At 42.2% G+C, this 23354-nt stretch overlaps 1 protein-coding gene across 50 annotated transcripts in view; it reads left to right on the forward strand.

Annotated features, from left to right (window-relative positions):
* Positions 1-23354, forward strand: part of CELF2 (CUGBP Elav-like family member 2) — a 777520-nt gene that overhangs the window by 672317 nt on the left and 81849 nt on the right. For all 50 annotated transcript variants that reach the window (XM_065551657.1, XM_065551194.1, XM_065551355.1 and 47 more), the window contains 2 exons: positions 309-391; positions 22813-22861. In XM_065551657.1, coding sequence (XP_065407729.1) covers positions 309-391; positions 22813-22861 — 132 coding nt within the window. The remainder of the gene's footprint in view (positions 1-308; positions 392-22812; positions 22862-23354) is intronic.

Raw genomic sequence — 23354 nt, forward strand, 5'->3', positions numbered from 1 at the left:
CTGCTTACAAGCTTACTTTAATGGAGAACCTATACAAAATACGCTATGGGGTCGCTTGAATTTTGGTTAACTTAATTTCAAAGTGGTTACAGCCTGCTAAGGGTTTAGGCGTGCTATAGATACAACATGTGGGGGTGGCTTTTTATTATTTTATTTTAAACAATACAAGTTTCCTTTGATTCACGGCATTCATGCAGTCTCATTATACTTCACATTTTCAGCCTTCATAATGCATCATTCAATCATTTTTCCCCCTATTGTAGTCTCGCGAACTATTGTCGGTAATTTCTTTTCATTTCTCTCTTTAGGTTGTTGTTTCGTAACATTTTATACAAGAAAAGCTGCACTTGAGGCACAGAATGCACTGCACAATATTAAAACTTTACCTGGGGTGAGTACATTTTCTTTTTGAACCTAATCACTTTATGGCTACAAAATAGCCGCTTTTCTGAAGATGCTAGTTATAGGCTCTTAGTGCCAGAAATGACTTTGGTCTTTTCGAAGGAGAGTTGCTGACCTGATAGTTCACGTTCAGTAGCCATCCCAATTGGCCAGTCTAATAGCGATGGCATTAGCTTGGAAGAAAAGTGCTCTTATATAGAATGTCCCCTGGCTGGAAATAATAGTGATCCCTGCTGGGTAGCAGCAGCTACTGAAGTGTAAGGTGGATTCAGATTTTTTTGGGGGGGAGGAAAGGCAAATAGGAAAACAAAACTTCACACACCAGGATTTCTTTTTTTCCTAAGTGTCTGGTTTTGTTTTGTTTTTTGAGGGGGAAGGGTGGAAAAGGACAAAATGTAGCTAGCATAGGCATAATGGTTTCTAAACAATACGCAGCAGTTACTTTGATGGCTGTGTACTGATGTACATTAGAAAATATTATAATGTAATTGTATTCAAAATGTTCTCCCATTTTGTTTTGTTTTTCAGCAATCTGTAACCACTAACACATTACGTTGACAGTTATTATAGATACAGTTGTACTAGTGATCAGTTGCTTATGTGTGTAATAAGTAATAAGTAATCTTTAAATTCTAAATTACAGTCATAATCATCACATTTCAAGGTAGTAACTTGATAGCCACAAATCTTTGGAGTTAAACAATCAGTCAATTTAATATTTTACATCATTCTGTTGGATCCAGCTGAGTATTGGTCATATGTGGAATAAAAAACTCAAGTACCTGTTTGCAGTATAAGGTTCCAAACAGAAGTGAAGACAAAAGGCACAGTAAAAATATAGCTCTTGTTGATAAGTATAGGTTCCACACCACTTGATCTAGCAGATACATGACCAAAAAAAATCTTCTTTAGCTCCCATGTGCTGCATGTGAATTCAACTCCATGTGTTTGAAAAATAAGGATCTGGCTGGTGCACCTTGTACAGGTGGGAGAGTCATGGAATTTACCAGGGAAAATGAACTATAGCGAACAACATGGGTGAGGTAATATCTTTTATTGGACAAACTTCTGTGGTGAGAGAGACAAGCTTACACAGAGCTCTTCTCCGGGTCTGGAAAACTTACTCAGGGTGTCACAGCTAAATATTTAAGCCAATCTGATGATCTAAATGTGCACAAGTCCTGCAATAGCGGAATGGATATCCTCCTTTAAATGGAAGCCGCTGAGGGAGAGGGCACTAGAAAGTCCTCTAAGTTCTAGCCCAGATGCAGGGAAATAAATGAAAAGCTTTGTTGCTTGTTATAACATCTCTAGGACTCCAAAGACTGCCCCGTCAAGCCCTCTTTCTCTCTGTGCAGCCCACAGAAGGGCTGTCAAAGTTGCACTCCCAGCTTTTGAGGAAGCCCAGAATATGCCCTAAATGGAGCTCCTCATGTGTGGTTCAGCTTTGCACGGCTCCTTACTTGGGCCAGTAGCCAAATGCTGCAGTTTGCATCTCCCACTTCTTTGTAACCAGTCATTGTGGAGTTGTTGTCTGGACTGTTTTTTACCAGTGTTGCCAAGCATTCAAAGAACATCAGACTGGCTCAGAAATCACAAACATTTTTCAAACAATAGATTTTGGGTTCTTTTTTTAATTTTGTCTTCTACTTTTTCAACCTTTAGGGGTCACGCTTCCAAGTTTTTCTCTGCAGTTTTTAGTGTTAGAAACTTATCTTTTTTTTTAAATGAAAGGTGAGACTATCACATAATCACATGATTCTAAGTGCTGGGGCAAGACTGGATTTTACTTTCAAGTTGCACCTAATTCTTAAATGAAAATAGAATAATCCAAGAATAGCTCCATCACCAGTGTTGAATGCACATATTATTCTACTATATTCTGTACTCACTGCATGCTAATATTTTATAGAGGTTGTAGCACCTCGTTACACTGAAGCAGTGTTTTCACAAAACAAATTCATTGTAAGTCAGTAAGATTCACTGTGTCTGGAGCTGCAATTTGCATACTGAGAACATTGGATTCTACTTCCCTTTAATTGGAGATCCAGCCCAGTTTCACTGCAGGCCGGATCTAGCCCCCACCGAAGATTATGAAAAAAAATCTCATTAACGTCAGTCTTTGGATCAGGCTACATGAGCAGCTTCTACAGAATGTGAAGGAATCAGCATACAGATTTCATGGCTGAAGATGCACCTAATCTCTTTCTGCACAAACAGAAACCATCTCCCATTGCCATTGGGCACCAAACTGGATTTGCACCAGGGGAGAATTGGGACCAGTATGTGCTTGACATCGTCCTCATCCTGCTTCATTGTAATACTAGATTTTGTTTGTGTGGTTCAGTAGTAAGACATCTCCTGCAACCAAAAGGATCTCTAGGTTCTTGGATTAATTGAATTGCTTTTGTGCTTCCTATGTCTCATCCTCTAAATGAGGGCCTGATCCAAAGGCCACAGTGTAAAGACTTGGATCAACTTCAATGGGTTTTGTATTGGGCCCCATATGAAAACCAGAAAAGCTTCTTAATGCTTGGGCTTTGTTTTACATTCATTTGCTGTATGTTCCACTCTCCATTTCAACTTATCTTGGCAATGCACTGTACTCCGCTCTTTTTATTATAGTTTTTAGCTGATAAACTTCATCCTTAGCAGAGAGATGAAAAAATTGATGTTGTATGTATTCCTTTGAGTTTCAGCCTTTTAGTGGACATGAAGAAAATGGGACCAGACATAAATGATTAATGCAGATTCTTGGAAGAAAATATTGCAGGGTGCCTTGCTGTTTGATTACAAGCCTTGGAATTAGTCAACATTTCCATAATTCTAAACCAATATACACCTGTTTTCCCACTGTGATGTGAAGGCACAACTTAATTTAACAGAAACCCCGCTGTGCTAAATCTCTCATTAAATACCAAGCTAGTTCTGTAATTTAAAGTTGCAGCATCACTATTTTAACCAAATTTCCTTTGTATTATGAAATTAATAAGTTAATGATGTATTCCAAGACTTTTTTTAACAGCAACAACAAAAAAGAAAGCTGAAGAAGAACATAGCACCAGCTGACTTCTCAAGGCTTTTCTGGTTTTAATCATATTCAGGAGGATACAATCATGTCAAAGCTTTTTTATATATATATATATTTGACATGATTATATATATATATATATATAATTGTGTCAAACATTTTCAGCATAAGCCAGGATCCAATAGCTTCTTTCTACTCTTGATTAGTATCATTTTTCCTTTAGCTATGAAAATCCTTGTCATATAACGGAGTTTTTATCATCCAAATAAACTTGTGGTTTTAGGTATTTAGGTACCATTTACAGGATAGTATCTTCTCTTGACGGAGAACAAAAAACAGTGTCAAGGGAATACAAGCTGAAGTTGATATACTGTGCATATCAGCAAAACAGATAAACTCCTCTGTTGCTTACTCTGTCTTGATGTCAACATTACTAATAGTATTTGGGTCTTCTAAACAATGAATCTGAACTTCTGAATGAATGTTATATTAGAAATTATATCACAAACTAGTCTAGTTCATGGAGCAAGACCATAATGGATGCAATTTATAAAATTCTAATTACTTTTAAGTTATTTATTTCTATGTGGAAGTGTTGGTTTAAAAAAAAAGTAGAAAACCTCCTTCTTCTTCGAGTAGTGTCCCTATAGGTGCTCCACTGTAGGCATGCTTGCGTCCCTGTACGTCTGATTGAAGAACTTTGGTAGCAGTGTCTGTTAGGCCCTGTAATGGTCCCCGCTCGGGGTCTGGTTGGGAAGCATGGCCTAGTGGTCACAGCCACAACCCCAGACTGCAAATGGGGTTTTATATTGTATGTGCAACACACTTTTGTCATTGTGACCAGGTCTGCCAGGTTTTTGCCTTATTTCAAAGGGTTCCCCTATATCATGCCCATCTCCTATATTGGGGTGGGCAAACTCTGGCCTGGGGGCCACATCCAGCCCTTCAGATGTTTTAATCTGGCCCTCAAGCTCCCGCTGGGGAGCAGGGTCCGGGACTTTCCCTGCTCCATGCCATGGCTCCGCGCAGCTCACGGAAGCAGCGGTATGTCCCTCCTCCGGCTCCTATGTGTAGGGGCAGCCAGAGGCTCCACGCACTGCCCGTGCCCCTAGCACCGCCGCTGCAGCTCCCATTGGCCAGGAACTGCAGCCAATAGGAACCTGTGGATGGGGCAGCATGCGAAGCTCCCTGGCTGCCCCTATGCGTAGGAACTGAGGAGGGACATGCCGCTGCTTCGGGGAGCACTTGAGGTAAGCGCCGCCAGGAGCCTGCACCCCTGACCGTCTCCTGCACCCCAACCCTCTGCCCTAGCCCTGATCCCCCTCCTGCCCTCTGAGCCCCTTGGTCCCAGCCCAGAGCACCCTTCTGCACCCCCAGTCCCACCCCAAAGCCCACAACCCCATCTGGAGCCCTCACCCCCCCCTGCACCCCAACCCCCTTCCCCAGTCCAGAGCTCCTTCCCACACCCTGAACTCCTAATTTCTGGCCCCACCCCAGAGCCTGCACCCCCTCCCACACCCCAACCCCCAGTTTCATGAGCATTCATGGCCCGCCATACAATTTCCATACCCAGATGTGGCCCTTGGGCCAAAAAGTTTGCCCACCCCTGTCCTATATGGTCGTTGGCTGTGACACTGTGCCCTGTACACTCATCAGATCTCATAAAATACGGTCCAATTATTACTTGTGAGGGAGACCTCCAGGGGCAATCCAGGGTGCTGCATGTTAGTAGTGTTAGTGATTCAGTAGCTGGCACTCTCCCATCTGAACCCGTAATGAACCAGTGCTACAGCAGGCTGCTAGGAGCACAGTGCTGTTTGAAGATGCCATACACTGGCTAAGAAGTAAAACCTAGATCACGCCCACTTAGCAGTCATCAAAGGTCCCACTTTAAAGATAGCACATTCTGAAAAAAGCAAGAGTGTTAATCCGAGCGCCTGCTTTAAATTACAATTTGGGTAATTCTGGCATGCCTACTGAAATAGCCCCTCTCCAAATTCAGTAGGAGAATTTAATTTTCACTTCCACTGCTAAAAACCTTTACGTAATGTTGCTAGTGCTGAACGACTGCTACATTCCACCCAGAGTTTGGTGACCCTGCTATACTTCAGTGGCGGTCAAGTGATCCTTATATGTCATATGCCACCTATAAAGCCCTTTTTATGATTTTTCTGGATGAAAGGGTCGGTCTGCAGTACAACCCTGTTTATAGGATGGTCTCTGTAGGCATCCAAAACCTTCAGATAAAGGAAAATCTGAAAGAAATGTCAGCGTTGGCCTGCCAGCTATAAGAAGGCTGTGTTGTGGGTGCCCATCCCAAAAACGTAGCCGAGGATATAGCTAGATGTACTTCTGGAGATCTGAGGTTTCAGAACAACTGGGGGACGTAACGGAATATTGCTTAGTTCAGTGTTTTGGTGATGGGTCTAGATCTTCAGTAGACATAAACCAGTGTAGCTCTGTTGTAAACAACTCCATTTTGCACACGCTGAGGATCCAGCCCAATATGCTATGTTGTCAATGTGCGCGTCTCATTATCACTACATAGAAATACGAGGATATATTTGAATGCCGAGTCTGGCGTTTGTCTTATTCTGGAGCTGTACATCGTTTCACGTGCAGCGCTGCTGGAATCTCTTAATGACTTTGCTCCCAGGATGCATGCTGTAAGTATTTTCAGCAGTGGAGAGGAGCAGTCATGGAAAAGCATGTCACCACAACTCCACTTATTAAGAAAAGCCTCAGAGTAACAGCCGTGTTAGTCTGTATCCGCAAAAAGAAGAACAGGAGTACTTGTGGCACCTTAGAGACTAACAAATTTATTAGAGCATAAGCTTTCGTGGACTACAGCCCACTTCTTCGGAAGAAAAGCCTGTTTCTCGTGCACAATGCCAGGACAATTAAAAAGGCAACCACTGGATATAGAAAACAGTTGGCTAAACAGAGTCCTAACCAATGATAAACACAATGAAGTTTCCTTTGTGGTTGATTTTTATCCAGCTACAGCCAAATATCAAAGTGATATCAAAGGGAAGCTACCCATTAATTAATTCAAACTGACTTCACAAAGCAGTCCCATGCCTTTGCTGATATCGGATTCTGACAACTTCCTAATCTTCACAAGTTGTCATTAGGAGTGGCATTAAACCAGCCTGCAATCAATCCCAGCTCTTGCTCCACTGTATCTCAGAGATGTACCATCTCTAATCATGGTGGGTGGGGGAAGCAACTTTTCTTCTGAGAGAACAATTTGCGAGTAGAATTTACAATCTGCCAGAGAATCTTACAAGCAGATCTACCTCTGTCATACACACCGGACACCCCCACCCTCCACCCCTCACCAGTTACAGCAAAAATAGGTGCCTGTTTCACTGGGTGGAAAATACTCTTATAGGGCAAGAAGAAGCTTTGCAAGGAAAGGAATAATACTTGGGAGTCTGTAATGATCTTTTAAAAGTATGTGTACATCCTTATTATTGATTCAGGACTACAGAACCTGAGATATAGGAGATGAGATTGGGGGGAAGATAAGACATTAAGCAGGAGAAGAGAGATGTTTTTAATCATGATTTAAAAAAAAATACCTCCAAAATGTAGATAAATGAAGGTAGTAATTCCACTTGCGGACATAAACAAAACACTCTAGTGGTTCTCACTGTTACTAGAAACCCTCAATGGGATTACAGCTTCATGTAGAATGTCAAGGTATGCGATGCCTTATATATTTTCATTCAAGTGTCAATGATCTTAATGACTGAAAGTAGCTTGTGTTTGTGTTCTAGACCATCGCTCGAGTGGGTATCCACTAGACAGCAACTAACATTATTTTGTGACCAAATCATGACAATACCTCCGAGGAAAATGTGCTGGAATATTGTATGGTGTGTTTACGTCAAAGACTGTGTTAAAAACAAAGTGGTAAAATGCTGTTGTGGGGGACAGCAACTCCAGCATCCACAGCAGCCTAGGTGTAGATGGTGTGTTGATTTCTGTAAGGGCAAGAGAGAGGGACAGGAATTTATTTTGATCATGCATAGAGGGGAGGATAAAATTATAAAATATGGATAAAACTACATGAAGGAAAATTTAGAGTGACTATCGGGGGAAAATGGGATCTGTTCAGTCTTCCAAAGGAAATGAGACGAAAGCCCTTAGAGGTACCTGGGTTGGGAAAATGTTAGAAATCATACTGTAGGGAATAATCCTGCATTGGCTTGAGGACAGTCTAGATGACTGAATAGATTTTTCCCATCTCCACTTCGTGTGGTAATAAATGGGTCTGGTTGTTTGAACGCACGATCCTCACTCACCATATATGCAAAAATAAATATGGTTGGGAAAAAAAAGATGGTATTTAAGAACTACTGTAAATTGGCCAGGTATTTAAATGCTTTGTTTATATTAATAATTCCTCCATTACGTGATTCTGGTTTCTTTTGGTAGGGTTTGCCATGCATGCTGCAGATATGAAGCTATAACGCCAGCTCGTGTGGTATGGCCCTTTTGCATAGTACTACTGGTGTAATCTGTCCCTAAATGTTATTGACCCAAGGAGGATTACCCCAATGCAAAGGGGGATGCACTGGTAGCGTAGAGCTGACAAAGAGGCTCTTTTGCCACTCATCCTCCCTGCTGACAGTATGGCAAACAAAAGAGTGAGTGGCTAGATAAAAGCAGGTCATGGCTGTGGACCACGACAGTCTTCGGCTGTGTTTCCATTCTACCTCTGGCGGCCTGATATAAGCTGCAGTGTCCCTGATGCTGCTTTAACCTTGTGCAGGGGAAACAGCCCGCCCAAAGCAGTTGCAGGTTCAAGACCGTGCATAGCCAGTAATGTGACACCTGGCTGCAGGGAGGGTGAACAATGTCCGAGCCCTGATGTTGGTTTTATGCCACCAGAGATCAAGCTTATACTGGGGATATCCTCCCCAGCCCAGTTAAACTTTAAACCACCTTTGCAAAGCATCCTTTGACCCGTGCTCTTTGGCTGTAGCTGAGGATCTACCCCATAAAACACAATACAGAGAGGGAACCCTGTAGTCTTTGCTCAGGGAAATAGTCTAGTGAAATACAAGGGAGTTTTCCTGTATAAGGAATAAGTAAGGAAACACGTATTTGCGTATACTATATGTTATGTGTGGTATATAAGAAAAAGTCAGAACACATTTTTCAGGCAAATCAGAGGGCTCAGTCTTTGGGAATATCATATGTGGAGCATAGTCAGGATCAAAGCCCCTGGGACTGAGGGGTTAGGAGGACAGGAGAGGGATTGGGGCTGGGGCAGGGGGTTGGGAGGGGGGTGAGGGCTCTGGCTGGGGGCGCAGTCTCTGGAGTGGGGCTGGGGATGAGGGGTTTGGGATGCAGGAGGGGGCTCTGTGCTGGAATCGAGGAGTTCGGAGGGCAGGAGTGGGATCAGGGCTGGGGCAGAGGGTTGGGGCACGGGAGTGGGGGGTGCAGGCTCCATGTGGCACTTACCTCAAGCAGCTCTTGGAAGCAATGGCATGTCCCCCTTCTGGCTCCTATGCAGAGGCACAGCCAGGAGGCTCTGCGTGCTTCCCCGAACACAGGCGTTGCCCCCACTGCTCCCATTTGCCGTGGTTCCCGGCCAATGGATGCTGCGGAGCCGATGCTTGGTGCAGGGGCAATGTACGGGGGCCGCAGGCTACCCCTATGTGTAGGAGCTGGAGCGGGGGCATGCCACTGCTTCCGGGAGTTGTGCAGCGCCATGGCAGGCAGGGAGCCAGCCTTAGCCCCAGTTCACCGCCGACCGGACTCTTAACGACCCGATCAGCAATGCTGACCAGAGCCATGAGGGTCCCTTTTCGACCGAGCATTCCGGTCGAAAACCAGTCACCTGGCAACCCTATGTTAAAGACATGTAAAATGAACATTCCCTGCCACAAAGTAAGATCAGATAAAGTGCATTAGATATGATAGAGAGATATCAAAGAAGTAGGAGAATGGGTTTACACAACAGAAGGTTATGAGGTTACTTGACTACTCAATGTACACATTTTTGCTGCTGCTGTTTGTAACTTTATATACCTACACAGTGGATTGTATGTAATTTTACAGGTGTGTTCTGGTGTATGTGTGTCATTTAAGAATGCAGTAACATTCCTGTCCTCATAGAATATCAAAATGTTTTGCCATTGTAGAGTATTGTACTAACATTGATGACTTTCATTTTGACACAGTATTTGAAGTTAAAGAGAATTAGTCAAACTTAAGCTCATTCGGATATGGTGGGGTGTTAAATAGAATCTAAGGATCAGATCCTCAGTTGGTATAAACTGACATAATGCCATTGGCTTCAATGGAGCTGTGCCCATCTACACCATCTGAGGATTTGGACCCATTCTGTTTTAATCCCGGACAAGGATAAGCGAAAATTGTAGGGAAACGTTGGTAACTTCAGTGGTGACAGATAAATCCATAAATAAAATATCTGCAGTTCCTTGCTGGGGAGTTGATGTTGGCCCTCTATTAGTCAGATTTTCAAATACAATACATATTATTGGTTAATGAGAATGGTTTAACAGTACAAATCTGGCTAATCATCTCCTGTCTATCTATCTATTAATCAATTGATTGTCAGTGTTATACTACCAAGCATCACCCTAGTACCCGAACAACTTCCATGTAAAGTCAATAGCAGAGTCCCTACTTTGTAAAACACTTTGAGAGGAAAGGTGCTGTTGATAGCCCAGCCCTGCTGATCAGAAAAGTCTCAGCTGACATCTTGATAAACCGATATTTGCATGAATGTGGCCGCTATTAGTCATGACTCCTAGCGGAGTTTTTCAATATACCCCAGTCTGGAGACTTGGAACACTGGCATGTCATTCATTCAAAACCCCTTTTGGCTAAATACTGTAGCTAGTCCTTGAAATTGTTTTATAAACTTACATATTCCAAGGTAGTTTGGGGGCTCATGTAACACTTTCTAAGCAATCTGGAGGAGACTTAGTATTCAGTTGGTAATGGGGAAAAAGGTTGACTGATTTGCACTGGAGAAACGGGCATTGTGAATAAAGAAATGCCTTCCTGGTTCAAAGCTCTTCCTCGCCTTTTCTAAGTGAAAAGTGCAGAAGGTCCACATCAAGACCACTAAGACTTTCTATGAACCTTCATCCCCTCCTTTCTAATTTGAAAGGAAGCATTTCAATGGACATTATATTTTTGCCTATTTTAGGCTTATCGTGATCATATTCTTTAAATATAAGATGTTCTTGCTGTTATATTGTAATGCAAGTATTAAGTACTTCCAGTAGGAATGTTTTAAAAGATATATAATATTATAAAAACAAGCTAGAATTTTAGTTTTGAGTCAAATAATAGACTTCACATTCTGACAGAAGACTAAGTGAGCCAGTGGTCCAAGGTGACCTTTCATTCTGCACAGCAAATCAGGCAGAAGGTTTGCTGGGAAGATGAACAAACGTCTATCAGAAACCCCATAGCGCAAAACAGAAGGAGTGATTGGAGACGGCTGTGTCCCCGAGACTTAGAGAAGTCACAAATGAAGGAGAAGACAACTGGATCTGGGGTGTTGTCACTGAAAAATAGGGAGCCCAGAGGTAGACTTTCTTGCCCTACTAAAATGTTGCTGCCTTTCACATTTTTGCCACCTGTTGTTCATTTTAAAGTGTTAGTTTGATCTTTGCAGTGATGCAGCTTGAGGTATGGGATATATCGCACTTCAGTAATCGCATCATGATTTCCCCATATGCCGGTTACAAAGGTGCTAACGCAGAAAAGTGCAAAACAAAGTGATATGGTCAAATGAAGCTCCTACTTGATAGGCATCTTTGTGTCACAGTAAGAATGTTCTAAGTCCTAGCAGGAGCTTTCATTAGAGAAGACACTATTTTCTTGGGCGGCGGGGGGGTGTTCTAAAAAGCTTTTATTGGGGCCAAAAATTTCTCATGTTATTCCTAGCCTGACAGTGAATTCTCTTTGGTAAACTGGTAAAATTAAATGTAGCTGTTTTTGTGGACTGAGAGCATAAGAAAGAGAGGTTTTCCCCAGGACCAGATTAAAGCCTAGGCACTGTAAGACAGTGCATAGTGCCTCAACTCCTGCAGTCACCTGATAAGGCTGGAATCTCAGCTTTCCTTTAAGGAGCAAGGGGAAAATAAGGTTTTAGCCAGCATGATTGCAAAGAAAATGTTGAAAACGTGTCCCCCAGTGTAAGCAGTGTAGGGGATCCTCTTCCTGAGTCCACAGAGCCAGAAATGATAGCTCTGAGAAGGAAGAACTGTTAATCTCAGTTGGGTGTTAGCGCCAAGAGCCACTGCTATGGGGGTGCCCCCCGCAACACCTATCCAGCAGAGGACTCTGCATGTGGAAGGAGAAGAGAGCAGCATGTCGTAGAAATTTCTGTCCATTCCAGCTGAGGAATAAGGAGAGACGGACACAATTAATCAAGCAAGGAGCCCCGGGAGGGGCGATCCGTTTATTTCAATTGCAATTGGGTTGAAGCTCATAAGTCAGCAAGAACCCCGAAAACACTTACACCAAAGCATTGTATGCAGTTGACTTATGATAATCTATTGCTCCATATTTGGCCTAAATTTGCTATCATTACCACACATAGTTAGCAAGCTACATATATCCGCCTCTCTTGTGACCCCTTATTGTTCATCTACCTCCCCCCCCCCCCCCAATGCGTTATTTGCAAACCAAGCAGTTAGTTATCTACAGGACGCAGGCACAGAAAGTTCCACTGTCTGCAGGTTTGGAGTTTGGCTACATTTCCTCTCGAAGGAACTTCCTGAGTTAAGACTATCCATAGCTAATGCTGCATGTTGCCCTTCTTCTTTCTCCCATGTGTATGTGACAAATTTGCCCCCTGGCAATTAAGTAGAATAATTTTATTTCAAGCAGATTTGTCCCACTCACTCAAGTGTATATGCCTTGCTGCTGGAATAAGTACTGCCACTCCTGGGGAGGACATAGGGACTGCATTCTGCTGCCGTTCTGGGGGGCTACAGGAGCAGAGACGTGTGGGGGGGCCTATATTATGGTATGCCTGGGGCCCTTGTATTGCTTTGCTCCAGCCCTGTTTTCCATCCAAGAACATGGTCCTTTTGCACTCAGATGATTCAAAAATGACTTCATTGAAAACAGCAGCCTTGCCGTTGATTTGGAATGCAGGCCAAAGCCTGAAAGGCTGGTCGGAACTTGAGAATAAAAAATTAGGGGGTGGTGTTATGGCCTAAGTTTCCTGGTTTTACTCGGGAGTTGTGCTTTTCCTCATGCAAAACAGGCAGTTGTGTACACATCTGAAAGTGGCTCATAAGGAGATCGTAGTGCGCAGGCACACAACTGCATACCGCAACCCTGAAGTCATTTTAGTTGTTCGTCTCTGGATTCTAGTGAAGTTGAGTATTTTTCCTTTCTGTGAGACGCTTCTCCTCACGTGGTGCTAGTATTCTTTATGGTAAAGGGATGTGAACTAGCTAGTGAGGAGAAAATTAAATGAATCCTCAAACGGGTACAGATAATAGCCATGAGGAGAGAGTGACAGGGTACAGTTTCAAAGCACCGGAGTGGCATGCAATAAGACTTAGGCTCCTAAGTGCTTAAGTCACTTTTGGAAATGGGACTTGGGATTCTAAGTCACTTAAGCACCTTTGAAATCTTTACCCATGGCAGTAAGGAGGCCTGGTGCCCTTGTGGTGATAGTTATTGTAGGAATGATGACCCACTGATTCTGAGGTTTGAGAGACCTGGGTTCACATCCCTGCTCTGCCACTGGTTAGCTGTATGATCTTGGGCAAGTCACTGAGGGTAGAGCTACACTGCTTACTAAGCCCAAGTGCCCTTCTGTCCACATACAAAACATTCTGACTTGGGTCAGCAAGCACCCAGGTCCTAGGACACTGCTAAGTGGGGTTGATCAGAGTCCAAGTCCTACTGTGACTTGGGTCCAAACCTTCTCATTCTGCAGAGTAGATGCAGATCAAGCCACAGACCTGAGTCAGAAGGTCTGGGTGCATTAGCATGGCTGTGAGACGCAGGCCAAGCAATTATAAATCCCGATTTACCATGCAGTGTGGACATCCAAGCACGGGCTTGCTAACACCAAGTCCACAAGCCCAGGTCCCACAGACCTGGGCTTACCGTGCAGTGTAGACATACAAGTCTCTCTGTGTCGCAAGTCCCCATGTGTAAAATGGGGATAATTACACTATTCTACCTCATACATTAAATACCAATATATTAAAGATGGTGAAGGATTTATATACTAAGGTGATAAGGGCTGTAAAAGTACCATAGATAGGCAGAGCAATGGTGCCGTGGGTTCTAATTCATGCTTTGGCAATGACTCACTGTATTACCTTGGCCATCACCTCATTGTGCTTCATTTTCATTTTCTTCAGAAGTATGGATGATTATATACCATACCTCGAACTGTGGGGCTCAGTCGATGATTAGTGAAGCGCTCTGTGATCTTTGGATGGATGGTGCGGTAGTAGTGTGACGAAGGAAGAAAATATTGGAGTGCAAACTTCAATTGGCAAAATGTCAACAAAAGTTATTGCTGCCACAGACGAGATGAATAAATATCATTGTTAAAACAATATCTGGTGTTTTGCTCAGATGTTTCAATGGGTTTGTTTTTTAAGCCCGGATAATACAAAGTAGCCCCAAGGCATTATTCCAAACAAGATGTAGAATCCAACTTGATATTATTTTTAGGATTGAATGGGTTTTGTAAAGGCTCATTTGTCTGAAGAAAAGATAGTTAATCATTTTTGTTTGCAGATGATTATGAAGGGAAAATGTCAAAGCGAAGTTAAGGAAGGGGAGGTATTTCTATCTGACTTGCATATGTCCCAAAGTCACAGCAACATGGGTGGGTGGAAAGGAGTGAGGGGATCCAATGAACAGGAGCGTACATTATGAAATGAAGTTGCCATTTCTAAAACCACTAGACTGGGCATGGGGGGCGTGAGGTTATAATTTTTAAAGAAGACAAAGTATTAAATGCTAATTCATAAATGTGGCTGGCAGACCTGCAGGATGCGGGAGGTAAACTGTGGAAGGGATCATTAGAATACAAATTTCAGTTCAGGTCTGCAGATGGTTTGACCACACTACTCCTTTACATCAGGGGTCAGCTGAGTAAAATAATTGTTAATTTACCAGGTTAGCTTTAAACCAGTGCTCATGTATGTAGTATCTTTATACAAGGTAGATTACAAGACGCTTAATAAGATGTCAGGAATATTTACCAAAAGAAATGCAAGCTATCATTTGGGGAGACATATGGTATTTACCATTCAATATATATCTCAATTTGATATGCATTTATTTTAAAGCACAGCATTATTTTAAGTCGCTCAAGTTAATTGAATTTTAAAAAATTGAATATAGTGTGTTACAGATGACTGACTTGGAAAACCTCCAAAAGTCATTGAATTTCAGCAGTGTCCATGTTCTCGTATAAAAGAAACAACTTGTTGAAATGAGCTCTTGGCTTGTTCCATATGTTCTTAATAGGACATAATGATGTTATGCATTGTGACAGGGACTATATTTGTTGTGCACCAACCCTATTCACATATATGGATATATTAATGCTTTTATTTATTCGTATGGCATTAACATCTAGGAGCCCCAGTCATGGACCTGGGGACCTTTGTGTTGGGTGTTGTATAGAAACAGAACAAAGAACCTGGTTTATGGACTTGTGAATGGAAGATATTTCTTAGGAACATATTACACATATTAATTGATTGAGCCTGACAACACACCAGTGTGGTAGCAACATATTAGACTCCTTTTACAGATGGGTAAAGTGAGGAAAAAGCGACTTACCTAAACAAGCCAGTGCTGGGAACCTTGAGTCCTTCCTCCAACCACTAAACGATGCTTCTCTAATCAGGGAAACCCACTGAAGCCAATATGAGTCTTTCCACTGACTTCAGTGGGCTTTGAAACAGACCTTTTTTAGTCATTGTTGGTTACTGCAGTTAATATAGAGAATATTCTACAGCTTACAAATTCATTATATAAACCTCACTTCTTCAGATGCATGGTAACTGACGTATCTTTCCCTGAAGGTACATCTCGGTAGAGCCTGTTGCTCTTGAGTCATAGCTACAATATTGGCAGCATATTGCCAAATCACTACTACCCCTGCTTCTTCCATGGTCCCTTTATTTCCCTCCTCCCCAGGAAGTCTCCCTTATAGGCAGACTTGGTTAACACAGGGTGTGTGGAGGTATCTGAACTCCTCTTCATCCCTGAAACTGCTTACATAGTTTCAGGGTAGCAGCCGTGTTAGTCTGTATCCTCAAAAAGAACAGGAGTACTTGTGGCACCTTAGAGACTAACAAATTTATTAGAGCATAAGCTTTCGTGGGCTACAACCCACTTCTGGGTTGTAGCCCACGAAAGCTTATGCTCTAATAAATTTGTTAGTCTCTAAGGTGCCACAAGTACTCCTGTTCTTTTCGCTTACATAGTGACTCTGGTAAACTCCTAGGGGAGTTCTCTGAAGCTTCTCCAGAACATTTGGCCTAATCGTCCAAAGAGCTGCATCATATTTTCTTGAGAGGTGATCTGCAGAAGAAGGAGATGTGAGAGGTGAGCCAAGAGAGGGCATAGTAAAACACAAACAGCAGTGGGGAAGGGGGGACAGATGAACCAAGAGGAGAAGAGGTAACAGTAGAGACCATGAAATGGGAAGAATGGGATTAAGAGCTCCAGAGAAATGAGTGGTATTGATGGGTTGGGGATTTTGGAAGGATTAAGGGTTGGAGAGTGAGCAATATTAAGAGCCACAGAGATAGAGGGGCACTCTCAGCTGAGCTCTTCTAAGCCCCTTGCTTGGAGTCACACTGTGCTGAACTCTGAAGGAAACTCCTCCCTTCACCCAGAATTGTAGGGGGCCAGTGAACGACCAAAGTGTTGAACTGGTTGAAGCCAAAGGATGATCAACATGGACACACGGGACTGCTTGGTTTGTGGTTTTCTTCTGAATCAGAAACAATAAGGACAGGTTGGAAAGTGGGTGATCCCCATCATCAAGCATGGAAATTCACAAAAATTCCACTGAGCGAGTTCCACACCTCCGAAAATGAGGCCCAGCAGCCCTTTTTCCAGCACTGAAGGGACAATCATGCTTTCGGGGTGAATGCCATTGGCTGATACTGGGCTCCTCTTTAAAACAAACACACACATTCAAAAAACCTCCGTTCCGCAGGACAGGTGGATTTATTAGGCACTGGGACAGTAGTATATGTCGACATTAAGGCTGAGATTAAGGGACTAGGCTGCTTTAAAGGTTTGGATACACAATTCCCATCAAAGTTAATGGGAATTAAGTGTCCAAATCCCCAGTGATTTTATAATATCCCACCCTAACTGTGCTAATATTGAAGAAAGGGTTAAGCAACTGCTGCTAGCGAGGCAGATACTGAATGCATACCAATGTCTGCTGAGAATTCTCTCCAATTCACCTTTAGCGCTCCATGTTTGACTACACCTGTTTTTTAATATTCTTTGAATAAATAAAACAAGCTGTAAGCTTATGTTGTTGTGCGATGTGAAAACACACAATAATAATCACAGCTAATGACTCTTCTAAATGCTAAACTGTGCACACCTCCTTGTTTGGTATTTGTTTTGTATACAGAAGGTAACATACACGGAATAACTAGGAAGCCAAGTTACAGATGGGGCTGTGGAATGGTATTTGACAGCCGATTAGAGTAGTCTGACAGAAATGATGACTTAATCACCACGACAGACTCCAAATTCCCAGATAGAATTCCACCCAGGTTAATCTAATTTCCTTGCAAAATTTTTGCCAGAAATAGACTCTTACCTTGCTTATTTTTCCGCCTTACAGATGTCACATGGTTTTGACAAGAATGTAAATAGGTAGAGTTATTACTGTTGAAAAGATGACTTTGAGGCTTGAAAGCGAGACAGGATCTCTACCGCTGAGAGTGTTTTCCCAGCACAGTTGTATTTATGTATGATTGTACCCGCTCAGAAAAAACAATGAAAAACACCTAATTAGTCATCTTTAACTTATAGGCCAGGACTTGGGGTCTGCTCCTGCTCCCAGAAAAGCCAACAGTAAAATTCCTATCGACTTAAGTGGGATTGCACGTCTTGCAAGCAGTTGGTCCAATTCCCGTGTGGACCCACATTAGAATCCGTTTGTCAGATTGGGGTCCTAGTTTTTACGCTCCCTTGCACTGCAACCTTGTGTGGTTTAGTGGGTAGCATACAGAACGGGGACTCAGGAGACTTGGGTTCTATTTCTGGCTCTGCTGCTGGCGGACATTGGGCAAGTCACTTCACCGCTCCGTGCCTCAGTTTCCTCATCTGAAAAATAGGGATAATGATGCTTACTTCCTCTGTAAAGCACTACATAAGAGCTAGGTATTGTTGTTGTCTGTACAGCATCATGCACATCAGTGGAGCTACAGAAAACCTTGACGATGCAGGATAGTTCTCTATTACAGTATATTCTCCAGTCTGGTTTCAAAGAGCTCGAGACATGGGGCTTCTACCAGATCTCTTGGGAGGTTGTTCTACAGTCAACCTTGCTGATAGAAAATACCAGTTGTTTCCTTTTACCATGGAATCTGAGCTGCATTCAGGGTGTCATTGATGTGCAAATTTTTTTACCTGCATTACTTTATTTCTTCCCTATTTATTAACTGCAAAATCATTCTCATAAATACTGCACTTTTATAAGCAATGCTTCCTTCAAGCCACAGAAAAACGTCTCCACTGTTTTTAGTTATGAAAGCATGACATATTGAGAAATCACTCACCTGGAGATACATAAGTGTATGGCTTTCTGATGTATATCTACAATAACTGCTTTCTGATAAGACATGAAATCCTTCATTTCAGTAGATGACATGATTCTAGTGGGTGGCATCTAATTTGAAACAGGTTTATATCATCTGTAATCTTTTGGAGGACCTGGGAAAGCGCAGCTATTTTATTACTTTATAGCCTACAGTTATACAAGCAAGATATAAAATGCTCCGATTATTTTCCCTTTTGCTCATTGTAGAGGGAACGGAAAGTACCTATTTAGCCCTCGTCTCTGCCCCCTTTAATTTTCTTATTCACTGCACACCTCTTCCAGATTCAATCTCCCCCCTCCACACTCACACACTTTTAAATATTTTATGGGTAGAGAGCTTATAATATGTATTGTCACGGCAGCTGTCTCTAGAGGTCAGCAATGAGTTTAATAATGAGATGCGAACCAGTGACTCTGTAAAACCCATTTCAAGTTATAAATGGCATGTTTTATTGAATCTAGTGTTAAAGGTTGCTAACTTATCAATTGGTGATGGCCAGGGTTAAACAAGCTTCAACATGAGCCCGCTCATGTAAGGAAACTAACAGGGTAATGTTTTTTACCACCCTTTTTTTTTTTTCCAGATGCCCTGTTTTTGTGTTTTGTACCCATCTTACTGTGGATAGTCTGCCTGTTATGCTCACGGGGCCTGATTCTGATCTCATGCTAGTTGGCCCTAATGTAACTTTATTGAGTACAATGGAGTTACTCCTGATTTACAGCTTGGTGAGGAGAGAATTGGGCCCACAGTTTTGATTGAGAAATTTTGAAGTTAAGTGCAAACCACAGTCACAACTGAGTCATGAATAGCACTGTTAATTATTTTTGCAAAAAGGACAAACTAGTGGCCTAATAGCAAATCAGTGGTATTTATGCCATGAGGAAAGTTACAAGGTGGGTGAGGTACTATCTTTTATTGGACAAGCTTCTGTTGGTAAAAGAGACAAGCTTTTGAGCCACACAGAGTTCTTCTCCAGACCGAATACCAGCAAGCTCTACAGAAAAGGTTTTAGGGAAAAGGCTGCTTCAGAGAAGATTAATTTGCTAGAGTTAACCTACTTCTACCAGACTAGAACTTATATATTTTGTTTTATTTGTAACCATATCTGTTTCTATTCTCTTTGTTTAGTATCTCTCTGCTCTATTCATAAACTTATTCTTGGTTTTACTATAAGTTCTTCTCAGTGTATTAATACAAAAGAGTGACTCCTCAGCTCAGCTAGCAGGCTGGTGTGCATAACTCTCGCTCTGGAGACCGCCGACTTGGTAATTTCTGAGAGTGTCTAGTAACGGGCTGGATATTGGTGAAGAACCCATTTCCAGGATGTTCGGGAACTAAGTTGCGTCAAGTGTTATCTGCAAGGCATAGTAAAAGCTGGCAGAGCTTTAGAGGAAATTGTATGGTTGGCTAACAGACTGGGGTGACAGGGAGCTGTCACTCACAGCTTGTCTTCACTACCGGCTGCAATTGATGCAGTGGGTGTCGATTTAGTGGGTCTAGTGAAGACCAGCTAAATCGACGGCAGAGCGCTCTCCGGTCGATCCTGGTACTCCACCTCTCTGAGAAGAATAAGATAAGTCGACCACAGAGCATCTCCCGTCGACACAACGCAATGAAGACACCACGGTAAGTTGACCTAAGCTACGTCGACTCCAGGTACGTTATTCACGTAGCTGTAGTAGCGTAACTTGGGTCGGCTTACCCCGATAGTGAAGACAAGCCCTTAGTTTAGTTCCAGCAAGTCTCTCTGTTGCTAAGGCAGAGGGGTAAGAAGGCCACTCATAGTTCTGGGCTCCCTGAAAAAACATTACTTTGGGTGATAAAGTGCCAAACGATTATGGCTTTTTGATGGTAACCGCTACAAAGAACACTTTCCTTATGAGCTTGATCCACAATTGACCTCTATGTCTAACCTCTCTAGGATGGAACTAAAAAGATGCTTCACTTTAGAACCATCAAGTTGTAGAAATTACAGATGGAACCAGCTCTGGTCTAAATCTATCTGCTTAGATGCTGTAGTGTTAAGTGCTGTATAAAGACAGGAAGATAGTTTGATTCCGCATCTAGTGTAATAGGTGGGTTGGGTTGGTTTTTCATGACTTCATGTTTTCCAGGGCTTTGTCAATCTGACATAACCCAAGCAATGCTAATTCCAGCACTTCCCTCAGGAGACTGTTCTATATTACAGACCTTAATGTCAAACAATATATCTGGAACAGTCAGCCTAAATTTTCCTTTGCTCATTGCTCCTAGTTACACCCTCTTGCATCACCCTAAACAATTCCTTTCGCTCATTGATGACTTCATCTTTCAAATGCTTAGCAAAGAGGCAATGCAGATAATGGGCTCATTTTAGCGAGTTATGCCACTTTTTTCTTGTTTGATTTTTTTTCCCTTGATGGGGGCGATGCACTTTCCCACTTTCCCATGAACTTAAATTCCCCTGCAGTGCACATAGTAACGTAGGAATGAAAGGGGCCTCACAAGGTCATCTAGTCCACCTCTTTCACCACGACCCACCCCACATTGAGGCAGGATTAAGTATACTTTGACCATCCCTGACAGATGTTTGTCAAACTTGTTCTTAAAAACTTCCAAGGGGTTTCCACAACCTCCCCAGGTAACCTGTTCCAGGGCTTCACTATCCTTGTAGTTAGAAAGTTTTTCCTAATATCTAACCTAAATCTCCCTTAATATTGCTGATGTCAAGATAACAATTAAACATCAGGTAAAGGAAACAAAGCATAAAACATTCCCCTTCCCTAGATATTAGATGAAAATCAGAAAGATGGCAGACAGGCACGGGGCTGTTAGAGTCCGGTTGGGAAATAAATGGATCAAAGAAAACGGGATTGTTAAAATAAAGTATTTTACACATCCCAGTGACTACGTGCACCATATGGCTCTGCTTGTTCCTTAAGACACTGTAGAGAATGAAACAGAAGAGGTTTTGCAAGCAGTGTAAGGAGTGTATTGATTTGTGGGACATTCTGAACTTTGAGTAGATTCTATGGAAGATTCACAGGAATGTTCGCTACTTGCCAAGGAATCCAGCAAGTACAGCATCGAAAACTAAATACCATTACCAAAAACCACACATGCTACTCATTTTCTCTTCCTCTCTGGCTATGAACACATTTGACGTGATTGTGTGGTTCCCATCTTCTGCTTAATTGTTGATTTTTTTTTTCCAATTCCATAGTTGGCATCTTTTTAAAATAAAGCTGGAATAGCAGTTGACGGTTTCAGGCAGCGCAAACCCTGTTGCGTTCATGGAGTGCAATAATAGTACAGACCATTCAACATGCCTGTGTGAAATGTGGAGGAATTATTGGAGAAAGGTCTATGGCCCCAATCCTGCAATGAGCTCTGCATCTTAAGGTCCCAGCACATGTGCAGAGCCCCACTGAAGTCAGTAGATCTCTAGGCAACCTCAGGTGTCTTTCCCCACAGAACAATTTTCAGGATCAGTGCTTAAGGCTTGAGAGCAGCAATAAGAAATGACCACTGAGGTGCAATGGGAATTTGTACACTGAAATTGCTCTGCAAGCTCATCAGAGAGATCATCTGAACAGCTGTCATGTGCTTGCACTGTGCTAAGAAAGAGTGCATGGTGGAGATTTGGGGGAAGGTGTAAAAAAACAAAAAGAAAAGGCTCTGTTTTGTAATGTGTTTTCGGATCAAAAGTCTTGTAGCTGCAGGGGAGTGACCTGGGGCAGCGCCCCATTCTGAAAGGCAAAGTCTGCCATTCCAAATGCGAGATTGTAGATTGCCCTTGGGTACAACACAATGTGTTAATTGCTATATAAGGCTACACATGGGAGTTTGCTTATTGTTTAGAAGCAGGTTGAAAAAGAAAAGTGCATTAGGAGTTTTGATGAGACCAGGATTGTAGCCACATCCTAAGGGCAGCTTGGTGAATGAGTGATTAAAGTGTTTTGAAGAGAAGGCCAGTCACTAAGCAAGCAACAGCTATGGGAATCACAGATCTTTTCCCCTTTGGTACTGGATGAGTTGTTGTCACACACTCCTTAATCACGAACCAAAGTTCATTTGTTAAACCAAACAAATCAAGACGTGTAGGTTTCAGTTGCTGCCTGGCAGTTCTTAGATTACTTTAGAATTTTTTCTCTGTTCTGCTAGTTGTTAACAAACTCAAGAAAAGAAAAGTTATGCGCTGGTAAAACAGAAATCACGCATGCCATAAACCAGCCAGGGCTGTAACTTGAGAGGTCTTCTGCAACTAAATACAACAAATTAAAGTTTATATGAGTCCTATGGGCCCAATAAATTGTGGAGGTTTAAACTAGCTGGTTATAAAACACTCTTTTAACATTTTACTTTCATTTAAAAGCCAATATTAAGGTATCATTTGAAATTTATATCTTTCTGACTTGCCAGCCTGTTTAATATTGATTGTGTATCGTTTTAGCCCCCTGAGCAACTAAAGTCAGCAGTGCCAATAAAAGTAAAATGCTTGACTTTGTGACTGTCTAACCTGCTTTACTGTCTTTTTATTTATATTTTTAGATGCATCATCCTATTCAGATGAAACCTGCAGATAGTGAAAAGTCCAATGGTAAGTGATTATCCTATTTCCTACTTAATGTGTGTGTGTGTCTTTTCATTTAAAAAACAAATGCAAGGTATAGCTTATGCTTTTCTCTTAAAATAGTGAAAACCCTTTAAGGAAGTATCCCTATAGCGGAGAGGTCTGGAAAAATGTTGACCTGTTTTGAACTCCCGTTTATCTTCAGTTTAAAGAAGGGAGGAAGTGTTCTTTCCTCTCTTCCTTATACATTCTCTGTGTCATGGTTTTGTTGTGTTTGTCTTTTGTTGGCATCCTGCTGACAGTAGTTGTGGAGTTTCTTAGCAATCAGTAACTCCTGATGCTGATAACAATCTGAGATTAAAATAATATGGGAGTGGAAAGAGAAATTCCCATATTCAAGAAAGTGTTTAAGCACTGTCTGAATTGGATTTAGGGATATTCTTCAAGTTAAGCATGTGTCTAAACACCCTTCCTGAATAAGGATGCTTCTCTGACTCTAGGATCAATTTAGGATCAAACT

This window comes from Chrysemys picta, chromosome 1 (genome assembly GCF_011386835.1).
Source record: "Chrysemys picta bellii isolate R12L10 chromosome 1, ASM1138683v2, whole genome shotgun sequence".
In the NCBI taxonomy this organism is placed as follows: domain Eukaryota; kingdom Metazoa; phylum Chordata; order Testudines; family Emydidae; genus Chrysemys; species Chrysemys picta.